The sequence below is a fragment of the Epinephelus fuscoguttatus genome, linkage group LG1 (assembly GCF_011397635.1).
Source record: "Epinephelus fuscoguttatus linkage group LG1, E.fuscoguttatus.final_Chr_v1".
In the NCBI taxonomy this organism is placed as follows: Eukaryota; Metazoa; Chordata; class Actinopteri; order Perciformes; family Serranidae; genus Epinephelus; species Epinephelus fuscoguttatus.
In genome coordinates this window covers 20282809-20299119 of record NC_064752.1, presented here as the reverse complement: position 1 = coordinate 20299119, position 16311 = coordinate 20282809, and the positions used below count along the sequence as shown (strand labels likewise).

General features: G+C 40.3%; 1 protein-coding gene across 1 annotated transcript in view; it reads left to right on the top strand.

Annotated features, from left to right (window-relative positions):
* The window catches only part of LOC125892357 (protein phosphatase 1 regulatory subunit 1A-like), a 47000-nt gene that overhangs the window by 17804 nt on the left and 12885 nt on the right, over positions 1-16311 (top strand). Inside the window, exons 3-4 of the mRNA XM_049582332.1 lie at positions 12640-12677; positions 12857-12920. Coding sequence (XP_049438289.1) covers positions 12640-12677; positions 12857-12920 — 102 coding nt within the window. The remainder of the gene's footprint in view (positions 1-12639; positions 12678-12856; positions 12921-16311) is intronic.

The window sequence follows — 16311 nt, the reverse complement described above, 5'->3', positions numbered from 1 at the left end:
GGTGACCCTAACTTTTGTGAATGGTTGTCTGTGTCTATGTGTCAGCCCTGAAGTAGTCTGGCAACCTATCCAGGGTGTACTGGCCCAATGACAGCTGGGATAGACTTCAGCCCCCCGCGACCCCCAAAAGGATAAGCTGTTATCGAAAATGAATGAATTAATGTTTTGAAGCCCACCCTAAAATTCACAGGTAATTACCAGCCAGGACAAATGTTGCTGGTATTGCTTTTACCTCGTGAGTGTGTGTGTGTGTGTCACCATGGCAAAATGTGGTTCTGGTGACTGGCACGGGAACTACCACAGAAGCTGTTTTATATTTTCCAGGGGTTTACATTTCTGTCTGTGGATAGATATTGCCACAGAATAGCGTCACGACCATGCAGGATGCACACAAAAAACTTTATAGCCAAGTAGTTAAGATCAAAATGAAGGCTGAGTTTAAAGATTGCCATGGTCTGAGCAAGGACATGGGAAATAGGGGGTAGGAAGTAAGGAAGGGGCCATTGCTCCCCTCCGACTTTACGCCCCTAGTCCAAAAGTGCTTATGTGACATTTACCCACCTAAAAGAATACATGGAAAACGATCAGTGAATTGCCTTCAGTGGTGTTACTGGTATTAGGCGCTAACTCCCAGCGCAAGCAGTGCAGTGATCTCTTGCCTTTAATAGAGTGCCGAAGTCACGCCCCTTCCGGTAGAGCTCATGGGACCTTAGATCGGAAAAAATATGAATGGCAGTGAATGGGGAGAGCAATATTATCTTTTGTTCCCATTTGAGTTGCGACATGAAATCTAAATATGTTGTTAATGAATTTAAAACAAGAAAGGTCAAGAAAGTCATACTTTGTGGTAAAACTGTTGAGATATAAGCTTTTTAATTAGAAAGACTCAAGAGTACACAGGAGGAGGTCGCGTATGTGACGTCATAGCTTTCGCTTGCTTCCTGCAGCTTGGCCTTCCCCGCTGAAATTCCACTATTTTATGATTAATCGATTTATGATTGAAGATGTCTGTGTGTTTTGTGTCAGGTTGCAGTCACTCCAAGCTGCAGGAAGCGAGCGAAAGCTATGACGTCACATACGTGACCGCCTCCTGTGTAGTTTTTCTAATTACGTTTTTTTCAAAAGCTTATATCTCAGCAGTTTTACCACAAAGTATGACTTTCTTGACCTTAAAATTTATGTTTTAAATTCATTAATGACATATTTGGATTTCATGTCACAACTCAAACGGGACCAAAAGACAATATTTCTCTCCTCATTCACTGCCATTCATAATTTTTCCGATCTAAGGTCCCATGAGCTTCACCGGAAGGGGCGTGACTTCAGCACTCTATATTCACAATAGAAATGCATGAAATTGAGTGGTGGTGTCTGTAGACATGCTAAATAAAGCGCATACATATAATAACACATAAGTAAGTGGGCAGTTACATATAAAAATCCTCTGTGCCACATTTGCGCTAGTATCCACCATCTAACAAAATAATACAAGAACAGTTTCTACTGATTCACGGCACAGCGTAATCAAATTATAATACAGTGAAATGGCCAATTACTTTGTAAAAGTCTATAGAATTGTGTTGAGTGTTTTATTTGGTTCTCAGGGTTACCAGGATCTGATCATGTTCATTATTGCATGTGGGCCCAATGGGATAGGAAAGTTTAACCAATAGCTAGTATCCATTTTGAAAAATAGTTGCCACAGCCATTAGGGTCCGGGTTTGTGATGGCCCAGTATCCAGTTTAGTTCCCCATATATCTATTAACACATCTGCCAGATTTGGTGCTTTTACCACAAAATGAGCAGTTGTTCTGAAATATTGAGCCATGCTGCCCCCTTTTTGGATGAAGTGCAGAGCTGATTTTTTTTTTAAAAAAAAGTTGGAGCTTGGCCTCACCTCCCACTCCATCCTGCTCCAATTTTGCTTTGGTACCGCTCACACCATGAGTTCAAAGCATGCCCAACCCAGAATGCATCTGTGTAACGCGCACATGAACTGTTTTCTGTCAAAAAAATTGGTTGCTGCAAGCTCAACAATGGAGTTTACAAAGTACTTTCAAAAGGAATCCGAGCGGAGCAGGGTGAAATCTGAGTTGAGCGCAGAGCGATATTGAGCCGAGCGGCCTGGAGCAGGGGAGCTGATAGAACGAACAGCTTTGTAAGTAAGGAAGTGAAATTCTCACCACTGCACTCTGCTCACATGATCTATAAAAAATGACTGGTAACACAACAAAAATAAGACCCAAGTTGTAATAAACCAGAATTGTCTTTTAACAATGACTGCTACATGCCTAAACTCAGCTCAAACTAACCCTCAGCCAACATAGACACTAAAATAAATGCCTAACCTTGGAGGGGCCGACTTTATTGGGGGAGTGAGTCCCCACAGTGTGACTTTGTCAGTTGCTTTTTCCCCCACAGTGTGATTAATGCAGTTACGTAGGCCCACACACACTAACAAGCTGCCTAAGCCACATGTCTTACACTGTACCTGACATTTCATTTCCTTATTTTGATTGCTGTGATGCAGCGTCTCAAGTCTATTATGCACCAAATGAGTGTTCCTGCTGCATTAGAGCAACAAAAACAGCCGTGTGTGTAACCTCTCGTGGGATCTCAATGATCAAACACAACAGCGCTCCTCTGGAGAGTTATCATCTTCTATGAGTCATCCAGCGGCTCCCTGCTTCCCTCCTCTGCCTCTGCTGTACTTCGGTGTATGAGTGTGTAATGTGACCCAAATTAAAAGATGATCAGCTGGGAATAAAGGGCGACGAGTGTAATGTTCTCCAGGTGAGAGAACGGAGGGTGGTATTCTCTGTTTTGTATGAATAAATGAAGAGCTGATGCGTCATGGAGGAGAGCAGCAGAGACAGCCATTGTTACATTGTTTAAGTCACTGCATTTTATCACTGAAAGTCGATGCAATTAGTGTTTTATCTTGAAAACAACAGTCTCTCTAATTGGGTGTGATTGAAAATTGGTGTCTTTGCTTGTGATCTGTTTGCTTAATGTGTATGTGTGTGTGTATGTGTGTGTGTGTCTCTGTGTGATTACATGTGTTTGATTCAGTAATTGGACACTGAGCATGTGGAGTGTCTCAGAGTCAACCTTGATCTCTGAATGAAAGTGAAGAGAAAACCCTCAATAATCCGCCCTGCTTTGTAGATCAGAGACAAGGAGAGAGAAAAGAGAAAGGAGAGACTCGCGAGGCAATCAAGTAGAGAAATGTGAGAAAACAACTAGAAGAAACTGAGATACTGTATAAAAGATGACAGGAAAAGAGGAAGTGTATTCTGTGTTGAATCATATATTATCTTGTTACCTGTTATTTTTCAGTCATAATTATTTTACATGAGTTTTAAACTTGCTTTGATTTTGTTTTTGTTCCTTTACTTGTATAGCTCTCTGACTCTATAAATTAAGAACAAAAACATACAAAAAAATGACATGATAAGAAAAGTCTTTGAACTTAATTCAGATTTGATTTCAGTTTCATGACAGAACAGATGAAGAGTGTGAAAGTGCCTTTGGATAAAAGCAATACCTGCAATATTTTTGGAAAAATGTCATGGAACAGACCTCAACGGTCCAGTGTGAAAGATTTAGGGGGAAATATTGGCAGAAATGAAATGCAACAAAATAAGTATGTTTTCTTTAATGTATAATTACCTTGAAATAAGAATCGTTGTGTATTTGTTACCTTAGAACGAGGCATTTATATCTACATAGGAAGCAAGTCCTCGTCGATGGAGTCCGCCATGCTCACCACCATGTTTCTACAGTAGCCCAGAACGGGATAACCAAACAGTGGCTCTAGATAGGGCTACTTTTGTTTTCATGTTGGCCATCGTAGTTAGCAGCCTCTGTAGGGCGAGCGGCATTGGCAAAATTGCTTTCTTCAGTGTTTTTACCTGTTTAAATCACCTGGTTTGTTTGTTTTAGAGAGGAAGAGACCTCTGCAGATAATTTGGCTCTCAGGAAAAACCTCCCCAACAATGAATGCCGAAGGAATTCTGACTGGGAGAGGTTTGAGCTGGTTGCAACCTGCAGTCCTCACCAATAGATGCCACTAAATCTTACTCACTGGACCTTTGGACAAACACTTTTTGTAACTTGTCACTGGACAAGGCAATCAAATTAGTCTGTCCTCGTCAGGGTGGTGACAGTGTTTGGGTGCTAAAACGTATATTAGAGAAGAGCTGTGCGATTTGTTTAATTTTAATGGATTGGTATTCTAAGCAACTATAAGGAACTTTAATTTTTTGATGATTTCCATGAGAGCCACAGCCCTGTGAACTTGTGCATTTGTTATGGAAGCGAGTGAAAGAAAGATGTAACTTAATTTTAAAACTATTTTTCTTTTTTAAACAGCTGTTTACACATAGTGATATGGAGATGTAGGTATTTGTGGGTATGTGAGATCAATAATTCTAATATGATGATGGTTTAAGCCACCAACATAAACTCATATGTTGATGTTAAAACATGTCTCATTATGTATTTTATAAATAAAATACATAATACATACCTGTCAGTGAGGAAGAGGGCCAGTTCAGTTTCTTTTTGTTGTTGTTCTTTTTTCAATCAATTCTTTTCTTTTTCTCCTTTTCTTTCCCCTGCCTCAGTATCAACCACAACCACAAAACACAACATCAAAAATAACATTGTCTACAGAAAAATCTCCTCCCGCTGCCTTTTAACTGGCTAACATACTACTTACTGCAAAACTTTGACTGGGAAAATGTTAACATATGCTCCTCTGGTCTGTGTGCTGTAAATTATTTCATCTAATTACGCGGGGAATCTGTGCCGGTGACAGGCATTTAGAATAACTCTACAGAAATAGCCAATCTTCTCACTGATGGTCTTATTGGCGTATGTAGGTCATATAGAGGCTTCAGTGTTAATTTGAGGCTGTTTCACACTCCTTGTAGTTGCAATAATCTCACGCCCAGCGGCATCTCACTGTGAGTGTGTCCTCAAAATGAGAAATTATGAGAAAGACAGCTGTGCCATGGAAAGAATTGACACTCCAAACATCAAGTCAGACACAGAGACGCAACCAGAGACCAAGACATTTACAGTTGTGCGTGTGTGTGCCAAAGAGGAGGGGGATGGGAAGGAATAGATATGATGATGAGGGAGGGGTGTTGTGCTGGTGCAGTAATGGTGTGCCCCACATCAGACAGAGCCCTGCATTATTTAATGCTCTGCAGATTGCTCTGCCCTGTGCACTGTGAACCCCAATAGCACATCACAGAAACAGCCTCAGATGTACAGACAACTAAGATGCAGGCTGCGAGCTAAATAACAAGGTAGCAGGAGTTGTTTCAAGAGTGTGCCTGATTTGAATCTTCCCTGAAGAGGGTGATTCACGTCTTTATTAATTCCTCAAGAGAGACAAAGAGACAACTTGAGTAGAGTTAAATAAAGCTCAACAAAAACAGAATATTTAAATTCATTATGGTACATTAAACTTGGCAGAATGCCTTCTATAATAGTGTCTATTTTGGTTTCCTGAGGAGCAGCAGCAGGGCACCGCTATAGTCCTTTAAAAGGGGGAGAAAATAACTGCAAATGCCACATTTAACGATGGCGTTATGTAGTGCCCTTTAAATGGGATAATTCACCTCTACAAGCCGGAGCTGGTCTGTGGTGAGTGAGCACTGCCACTTGAAAACACTTTGGCAAATATATGAAACCCTAATACCTTGTTTCTGTGTAGCTCTGTGTACAAATGCTTGTTAACCGGAAGTCCATTGATTCCTATGAGAACCTCTGTGATCTCTGATGAATTTTAATTCTTCCTTTCATTTTTCGGTCCCTAATTTGTCTCGTGTATGGTAAAAAAAAGAGAACTTCAGCAGCAGGTTTCTGACAGATTGTATGCACTGTGCCACAGGAAGTAAGCATAAAAACAAATAAGCTAATGGACTGATGAATGTAAAGCCCCTTTCCCCCTTTGGCCTTTGTACGTATTTGGAAAGGTTACAGTCGCCATTCACACCCAAGTCAAATGACTCTGCAGTACTCATGGGTATTTATCGGCTCCAGTTATGATTAGCAATGATGGAAATACAACACCCAGGTGAACATGTTAAGTTTAGCCCCTTTACCGGCGAGATGCATTGATGCACCACCACAAGATACTGCTCCATCTCCCCCCAAGTCGCGCTCAAAAATTGATCGAAATTAGTTTGCATCGAGTTTGAAAGACAGACTGAATAAGTAAGAGATATATTGAAAGACGTAACCACTGGATTTTTCACAGTTTTCACATCCTTCCATGCTGCTTTATACTATTTACTTACCTGTTTTCTGGTCTCCTCGATGGTGAACACGACACACCAGTAAAAACATAAAAAAACCCAGAAATGCCTGTTTGTCTGCTGCAGAGCCGTGTACATGGCTCTAGTCTACTGGCAATAAGAAAATTCTTGTTATAGCAGGTTGGCAGGTTTTCCTGTGTTTAAATGTGTATGTGCACTAACACGCTTGGTTGGAAAGCATTAATACATTTCTTTTTATACATTTTATCTGCATTTAAAATTCCCTGGGATGCTTAGCTAGCTAACATTGGTAGCTTGCTGGCCTCGTAACATATAGAGTGCATGCTTAGAAAATCATCATGCTTCTTCACAAAATTAGTCACAAAACTGGCTGCACACCTGTGGTGCCATTAATTATTGGTCATGTTTTTGTCTCTGTACTGCTTAATGCATATACACCGCAGGATTGGATGTCAAAGAACACTCAAAAGCAACCATCTGTGTGGTAGTGTTATTATGGATTAGTTAGAGAGTTGCATTTCCTTTGGGAAAATACAGACACAAAACAAAACTGTGGAAACAAGGTTTAAAGGGATAGTGCACGCAAAAATGAAAATTCAGAGGGAGGCTCAAGTGAAGTTTTAGAGTCTTCACATCTCTTCCGGAGATCCAAGGGGAGAGTGGGTAGCAACACAACTCCACCTACTGCAGGCTGATGGCGCCCCAGATTCAAACGTCCAAAAACACATAATTGAAACCACAAAATATCTCCATACTGCTCATCCATAGTGATCCAAGTGTCCTGAAGCCCTGACATAAAAAGTTGTTTGGAAAAACGTTATGTGAACTCTGTTTTTAGCCTCATTGTAGCCTGTAGCTCTAACTGCCTCTCTGTGCACCGCGCTCACGTGTGCAAGCTTGCGTGAGACCGTCCCCAGCTTCAGGACACTTGGATCACTACAGACAAGCAGTATGGAGATATTTTGTGGTTTCAATCATGAGTTTTTGGACGTTTGAATCTGGGGAGCCGTAAGCCTCCATTAGGTGGAGTTGTGCTGCTACCCACTCTCCCCTGGGATCTCTGGAAGTGTTGTGAGGACTCTAAAACTTCATCTGAGCCTCCATTGGCATATGGGTGAGTAGATAATGGCTGAATTTTCATTTTTGGGTGCACTATCCCTTTAAGCAAGAAAAGGCGAGATGGAGTGATTCATCTTTGTATTACGACCTTAATGAATATTACACCTACCGTATACTGCAAGCACACATTGACAAAAAAACAACAGAAATAGCTTTTACACTGCCTTTTATTTTAAAATGGATTCAGAGGCTACAGTGATGAAAAACAGTGTCACTCCTCCTTTTGCTGTCATTGTGACTGAGGGATGGAGCCTCTCCACAAATACACATTGTGTACCACAAACTCTTCACTACCATGCAAACTGCTGGCCTAATCCTCCTTCACCTTTCCTTTTATTCAACTCACAGATTCTCCAAATTCTCGGAGCTACAAGCTTTACTGTTTTTTTTTTTAAAGAAAACTGAACATGTGCTGCGTCAGGCAACTTTAATTTTAGCTGACAAAGATGATCCTGACAACGGTGCTCTTGGAAATGAAGTTCATTGATTTTACGCAACTTCCTGCTTTCTCTGGCCCACAAAATCAATCAAATTTAAACACTCTGTATATTGTTTTATTTCTTTCTTTCTTGATTTATTTAAAAAAACAACATTAATTTCTGTCTCGAGCATCATCTCACTTGGTACTGCGTGCGTGTTGTTGATCGAGCATTGAAAATTAAAGTCCCTGCAGTGCCTGAGGACATATAAGTTTGAGACATTCTGTCGTGTTTATGAGCTATAACCTTAAATTGTCTGTTGTTTCTCCAGTAAATGCAGCTTTTCTCGTGTCAACATGCGCTCTTCAAACAACAGCTGCAGCTTGTCAGCCCTCACTCACACTTTCTTAAGGAAAATACATTCTGTAGTTAAAGTAACAGGCTGTAACATAATTCACACCTTTAATTATTTTGTTGAGGAGATGATATCTGTGTTTGAAAACAGTTCCTGGTTGGTATGTTTAAATGAAGTGGGAGTTGAGGAGGAAGAACAATGATTTCTTTGAAATTAAAAGAAAGGAGGCTCATGTTATTATTTGTGCATAAAGGGAGAAAGACATCCTCCCCCACTCTTGTTGCCATGTGCATAGCAACAGTAAACAACAGCAAAAAGTTAAAAAAAAAAAACCCAACAACCTTTGAAATGAATGAATGACTGCGTGTGGACTCATATTTCTTTTTCCATCAACACACGATGAGACCATTTTCTCGATTTTCAAATTTTTCCTCCACAAATGCAGTACAGAAAATATAAATTGACACCAGCTACAGTTGGCAGCGAAATTAAAGTGGCTTGGCTGAATGAAGTGGAGTCAGAAGATTGTCTGTGTTCTCGTCTGGCTTTGTGTCAGACAGCCAGTCAGCTGGGAGTTGCAGTGATAGACTCATCACAGTCGAAACGGCCTTTTTTATTGGCCTTTTCTTTCATTTTGCAGCACAGATGGGCTCGGCACACAGAGAAAACAATTTTAATATCAGCCGAGTGAAAGCCATATTTTATCTTTGTTGACCCAAAATGATATCTGAAACATGTCTACTCCTGCCACTACTACTACCACTAATACTACTACTACTAACAATAACAATGATTTTTTTTTTTTTAATTCAAGCACAGCTGCTCACTCATCTAAGATTTTAAGTCCTCAGCTGCAGTATATTGATCCTTTGAGCCAATTTAAACATAAAATGAAAACCTGAGAAGACACCTGAGCTCCTATTTCATCCCATCTGGTGCACAAATGTTCGCTACTCCAAGTTCATCTCATCAGGGTCAAGACACCTTCATCTTCTTTAATTACAGTATCTACTTTGACTCTCTGCACACATTGGATTGTTAGAGCTACTTAAGATGCAATAATTCTGTAATTAAAATGGCCAACATCACCAGAGGGGAACCATTTTTATTATTTATGTCTAAACGTAACAAACAGCTGAAAAAGCAATGAAATAATGAGTAAATCAGTCAAAAAAAGATTAAAGCAATGACTGAAAAGGTGTGGGCTGACACCAGAGCTTATCAAGCATAGGTGCCTACACAGTTGACAGATAACAGTGTCAGATAATTTTGCACAGGTGAGATGAAACTTTAATTTCAGACACATGTAGTTTGACAGCTGTCTGTCAAATACCAGTCTGTAAATCGTAAGCTTCACTCTGTAACTTGAAGGACCATGGCCCATTTCCTCGGATTGATTTGAAACAAAATCCATAACAGTTGTATGAACCCTCTCAAACTCCTGGGAGAAGCTAAAAATAAGATTCAGTTTCGAGCATCACTGTAAACACGCATGGCGCCGTAAAGATGAATCCCTCGTGAAATGAAATGTAATGGTAAACGTGTGAGGTTATTACACACCGCTGAGTTTGTGTTTGGTGCAGAGAGAAGGAGAGGGAGTGATGAATAAAGAACTGAGCACATCAGTGGCATTTTGAGCAGCGTAGCGCATACTTTTAAGTGGGAATAATATATGCACATGCTCACACACACGCACACACAAGCACACACAGTGCCTTCCTAGTGCCTAGGGATGCATAGGTTGCCAAGCAACAAGGTGGTGTCCTAGAAAAAAAGTTCCAAAGCTGGATACGTTGAGTTGGATGTGGGTTCAACGCACTCACTATTGATCACAGTTAATGGTTTCACTGTTCTCCAGCCAAGTGATCGTTGTTTCTATTTCAGGCCTCTCATATAGTGACCACAGAGTCGTGTTTCACATATTGAGTACAGATGATAAATCTTTACCAAGCAGGAGTCACATGAGCTTCACATGAGCGTAGTATCATGTTGGGGTCTCCGTATTCTCCTCAACAAATACGATGGAACAGTCACTTCCGGTAGACAACTGGAACTTGGAGATATGTGAATACGGCAAACTTGTTTATTTCTGTTGTCATTTTCAGCCATAACTTTGACATGTTTGAAATTAATTATTAAGGCAGCATTTGCTCAGCGCTGTTGGATTTTATGTCTGTTTTCTACTTTGAAGTTATTTCAGATTAATGTTGTGATTCAGTTTATACACTCAGTTTCTACTTTCTTAAGTACAACGAGCTAAAACTAATGCAGTCTCATACAATAGTCCCGCAATAAACCCTCACATAATGTTCAGTTTTTATTGAAATGGTTTTAAGATGATTCAAGTGATGGTGTTTGTGGTGCTGTTGAACTGCACTGCCTCACACAGAGAGGCGTTTCTGTTACTTGGCCTACCATCATCGATATAAATGGGATGGGAAAAATATTAAAAATGTATGTGCTGCCCTTGTTGCATCTCTCTTGTGCATAGCTGGACAGCCAGTTAACAATGTTTTGTGACTTTTGTTTGTAAAACTGAAACATTACAGAGATAAAAACGCAAACCAATAGTGTATTACTATGTAAATACACAATTCCTGTTAAAAATATGAGGCAAATAACCTGCTGTAGTACACTGCATGAAAAACACAGCTCATCTACCACAACAGTTAACCAGCTGCTGCAACTGCTCACTACCAAGCATGTTTTACAAAAAACAAGAGACAGTTAAAGCAGACATTTAAAAATGCAAATGTTTGATAATTATTCATACATATTACTTGTAGAAACACAGACTCCGAGGCAAAAGCACATCAGGAATTCATTCAGCAGCAACATGAATCCAACACTGTCTGTCTTGCCTGTACGTGCTCAACGAAAGAATGCATTTGCCTCAAGAATTACCCCAACCTGACCAGTAGGTGGAAGGAGATGACACTTTTTTTTACATTTTAACTTTAACTTATTAAATTATTCACTTGTCAACTTATTTAACTAATAATGTAATCACTTTTTTAAAACCCATTTAAATTTCTAACTCAACTTTGAATAAGTTTTTAAAAAGTGATTACGTTATTAGTGAAATTTTTAACTCAACTTTAAAGGTAGCACCAACTTATAACGTGACATGAAGGTAGACTTTACTGCAGGACTGCGGTATGAGACTGTAGACGACATTAGCATTAGCTATGTGTACCTAACACACTACCAACTAAGGGACCAATTCACAAAGAACAGATTGCAGCCACTCATAACACCATCAATTGCGCATCATTTTCAACTACTATCTGCTCCATCTCAAGTTTCAATTCACAAAAGATATTTTGGTAATGATATTACAGCGCAAATACCAACAGAAAGTTTTGCAGCAGAGTGCTATGTCCCCTTTTTGTGTTGCACTGCAATATCCATGTGGCATTGTATGAATTATGCCTTTGCGCCAAGAGCACAGCAGACAAAAAAAATGGAAGAGAAAAAAGACAGCTGAAATTTTCATGGTGTGACTGACGAGGTGCAGAAGCATTCCTCAAAACTTCAGGCAATGAATTTAAACGTGACAGAGAGCACCATGGCACCTACTATAAATTCACTTCAGTTACCACCAGCTCTGTGAAGATGCTAATAATTTCACTGTAACTGCATTTGGCTGTTAGTGCTGATCTTTGTGAATTGGACTGTTTTTGCAGTGAGGCTCATTTGCATAGAAAAGGGCCAATACTGCATCAAATATATGCATATTACCGTATTTAAATAGGTGCAAATAACACAGAAGCACCAAGATGGTATTTGCTTTGCAGCACAGTTATGAGTGCATTTCGCCCTTTGCAGGTGCTTTGAGAATCAAACTGTTTCTTTCTGTCTTTTTTGTGCAGGTTTCGCAGCCGCACAATCCTTTTGTAAATTCACCCATGAGTGTAACTCAGCTCCAGACTACACTTGAGAATGCTTCACATTTACCTCCCTTAAGGGGTTTTGGATAACCAGTGTCTTACTGTTTATCTACCATCAGCAGTTGGCTGCATGCGGGACTCTATTAGGAAGAAGATGAGAGCGGATTAGCATCCCCTTTGTTAACAAAAACAATCACCAAGAGAGTCTGTGTTTATTCATGATGAGAGTGGAGAATTTAAAGAAAAAAGAAAAGAAAATCCACCCACCATGCTTGATAAAAAAAAATGAGCGAACACTGCATTGACTTGTGATGTGTCAGATAACCATCTGGCCAGAGGTCACCTTATATCCACTCTGCTCTGCACTGTCTGGAAACACAGCAGCACTCCAGCTGCAGCACACTGATGTACTGAAGAGGTCAACAGTTCTGTTATGAACAGGCTGCACAATATGTTGGACCAACGATCTTAGTATGCCAGACTACATGTTAGTCTGTTCTTTGTATTTGCTTTTAAGTGGTTTGATTGTGCAGCACTTAACTGGATATTTTCTTTCTTGCAGAAATAGATGAAGATCGTCTCCCAAACCAGTTGTACAAGGTAATCTAATTTATGCTATATGAGGGTCATTTTTTTTATTACAATAAGGTTACAGAAATAGAATTATGTGAAGTCTGTTTTTTTTTTGTTTTTTTTTTAGTATCTCCATCTGTATTTAAACAATCTCCTCCATCTCGGTGCTCTCTGCCCAGCTCACATGAAACATTGATGTTTTACAGGCAGCCTTGTTGAACTCCCCTCGACAACGACGGAAAGGGCAAAAGGGAACGCCCACGATGAAAGGTAAAATCAGTTTTCCAGTTATATGTGTGAAATCACACTGTGGGTACACAAGAAACAACAGTGAAAAGTCTCACTATATGCAAGTTTTTCTGCTTTCTATATTGGCCTATTTCCAGACAGAATAACCACCTACATCTCTCAGCTGTTCTTTAAACTCGTAATTAAGTCTAATTATCAGGTTGATTGAAATGAATATATACCCACAGTAAAAACTCCACCTGCTGTCAATGTATGGCAACGCTTGCATTTAGTTAAATGACGGTATACTTCAGTTAGAGACCGCAAAGCTTATAAACTGTACAAAAGCTAAACGTAAGACCTCATCTTGTAATTCGTTCCATCTCATACAACAGCGTATGATGCCAAACTGATTCCCTTATGGCTCTCATGACATGACAGAGGTCAGGAGAAGATGAGATACAAAAAGTTATTTAGAAACAGTTGTGTTGTTTCTGTCATTACTCACATCAGTCAGATTTTAAAGTGAAGTAGGGCGCAGGTGTTCACAGCTGTAGGACAACAAGGAGGTTGCCGTTCGTGCTATTTGTGAATTAGTCAAACCAAACTGATACAGACTACCTGTGTGGCACGTGGTCATGCAAGTCCTGTCAAATCAAGTGTATGGCCCAACGTCTCAATAGGATGTCCTGTACAAGCCTCCAGCAAAAGTTTCCAACCCAGGGAACAGCAGTGCTGCATAATATTGTTAAAAAAAATTAGGGGGAGGCTTTTAAAAACACCTTGTAGCTGCATGTGCCACAGGATAAGTACAGTTGATAGGGAAAAAAACACTTTCAAAAACTAAACCGAAAATTGTGCATGAACATGTACATGTCAATCAATATGTAAATTGAAACAGTTCTTGCTTACTGTACACATTATTTTACAGTTACTATTCCATCAGAGCATACCCAGAAAACACAAGCCATTGTTCCATACAAATGTAGCATAAAATTTAACCAAATTTCATCACTACTGTGATGCAAATATTAGGAAAGGTTCACTGATGTAAGCAGTAGTTGGCATTTGCACTTTGCTTTTTTTAAGATATTTTTTGGGGGATTTTAGCCTTTAATTGATAGGACAGGCAAGCATGAAAGAGGGAGAGAAAGAGACATGCAGCAAAGGGCCATGGGCTGGAGTCAAACCCGGGCTGCTGCAGCAACAGCCTTGTACATGGGGCGCCTGCTCTACCACTAAGCCACCAGCGCCCCTGCACTTTGCTTTTAATGATAAAGCATCTTTTCCACTTCAGACAAGCATAACAAGGACTTTATATGATATATAAAATATGTATATATTCAGTATTGTGATTCTTTTTTTTCCATTTTCTGGCATTTCAATCCTATTTTTTATGCACCAGTTGAAAATGCTTATAATATATATACCTCAGTCCACATGACACCACAAATTCCACTATCAAGCAATGTAATACACATTCCAAAGCAGTAGGTGGCGATATAACTCCTAACTGTAAGGCCATTGTAGCCAATCAGAAGGCAGTAAAACGTCATTACCAGAAAAACAACAACAAGCGTACTATTATGCAGCAGGAGCAGTCTCCGTAATAGCACAATCTTGCGTCTCTGTTGCTGGATGTGGTTGAGTAGCGTTAGTTGTATGATACAGCCACAAAGTGCTGATATGCTGCTAAATAGCAGCAGTATTTTGTTTAGGTCCATCCTCAAATCGTCTCTCGCACACACTGGATCGGGTAATAACACAGCTGTTTTCTGTTTACGTCGCACACTGTGACGTAATACAATGGAGACGAGACAAAATAACTGCGGTTATCCTGTCCACACATGACTGCTGATGCCGGACTTTTCCAATAAATTTCACCCTGGACTCTGGTTACAAATGACTCCAGTTACAGAGGCCCAAAACTGCGATTACGTGTGGATGAAAGACCAAACTGTGAGCAAAGAGTCACGGTTTTATAAATACCCGGGTTGGTGTGGACAGCCCCTTATTCTGAAAGTCCATCCCCTCACGTATCACATCGCTTGTTTTCTGACACACCTGCCTTCTATCTGTCTCATTAGTCCTTCCCTGTTTCCAGAGTTTTCTCTGCACACCTGGCTTGTATTAGCCTTGTTTGCTCCACCCTAGTCATGAGTGCTAGGAGTGTAGGATTTGCTTGAGTTTCTTGAAGACGTTTCACCTCTCATCCAAGAGGCTTCTTCAGTTCTGATGGACTGGTGTGGAGTCGCAGGCTTTTAACTGGATGTGGGTGTGAACCCAGACTCTTGGAGAGGCGAAACATCTTCAGGAAACTCAAGCAAGTCCAGTTTCCAATGATATAGCACTTATGATTACCATGACCTGGATGACTGAGAATCTACACCGACACTCCACCCTAGTGTTCCCTACCTCACCCTTGTTATCAGCCAGTCTCTGAGTTTCCTTCATTTCGTCCGTGCTCACCTATTCCAGCTGTATCTATGTTCTTGTGATTAGTTTACTGTGTATATAAACCTGTGTCTTTCCCTTTGCCCTTTGTCAGTTTGTCTGTGTTCAGCTCAGGTTCATTTTTCCTGTCTGTGCTGATTGCTTCCCAATGTTTATCGTGCCATCCTGTTTTTTTTTCGGTTTAGTCTTTCTTTTTTTACCTCGAGTCATGTCTGCCTGCCTCTCAGTTTTGTTACTGTCTTGGATGTATTTTATCGGCTTCATCAAAGCTCGCTTTTCGTTTAACCCCCCTGCCTGCTGGCTGCACTACATTTGGGTCCACTTTTGAACTGATCATACCAAGATGAAAACACAATTATGCAAATTTGTACCAAAAACAAAAACAAAAAAGTAGCTTTGGAAGACACCCATTCATATCAGGCCTCATATCAACTCCAGCTGAACTTTATAATTTGCCTGATATCAGACAGAGTTTCCAAGGTGTTGCACTCTGTTTCCATCTTCAGTCTGACACTTTGTCTGCTCTAACTGATTTCACTGGGGGATGAGGATTTGATTTTTGTCAAACCAGTCACTAGAGAAACAAGAAAAAATATCCGCCTGAATCTAATGTCATTTTAAGTCCACACTCATGAGTTGCCATGCCAACATGTCTGTTTTGCTGGAGATTTAAGAGTGGAGTGTAAAAACACAGTACCATGTCAGACAATACTGAGAAGACAGGACTAATTTAGAGCAGCCTCAATAGCAGTGTCTATCCAGTCTATAGAGCTTACCATTGTCCTTATCGCATCTTATTGGTTCTGGTGCACCACTTGACAACACTTGTTAACAGCTTGATAATGGCATTAGTCCTGCCTGTGGCGCTAATTGGCTGATTGAGCCCCCTGCAGTGCTCATTGGTCATTTTTCATTTCAACCAAGAAACTGCTGTTTCAAGTCACAAAGCTAAACGAATCAGTCCACTCGCTGGAGTGGG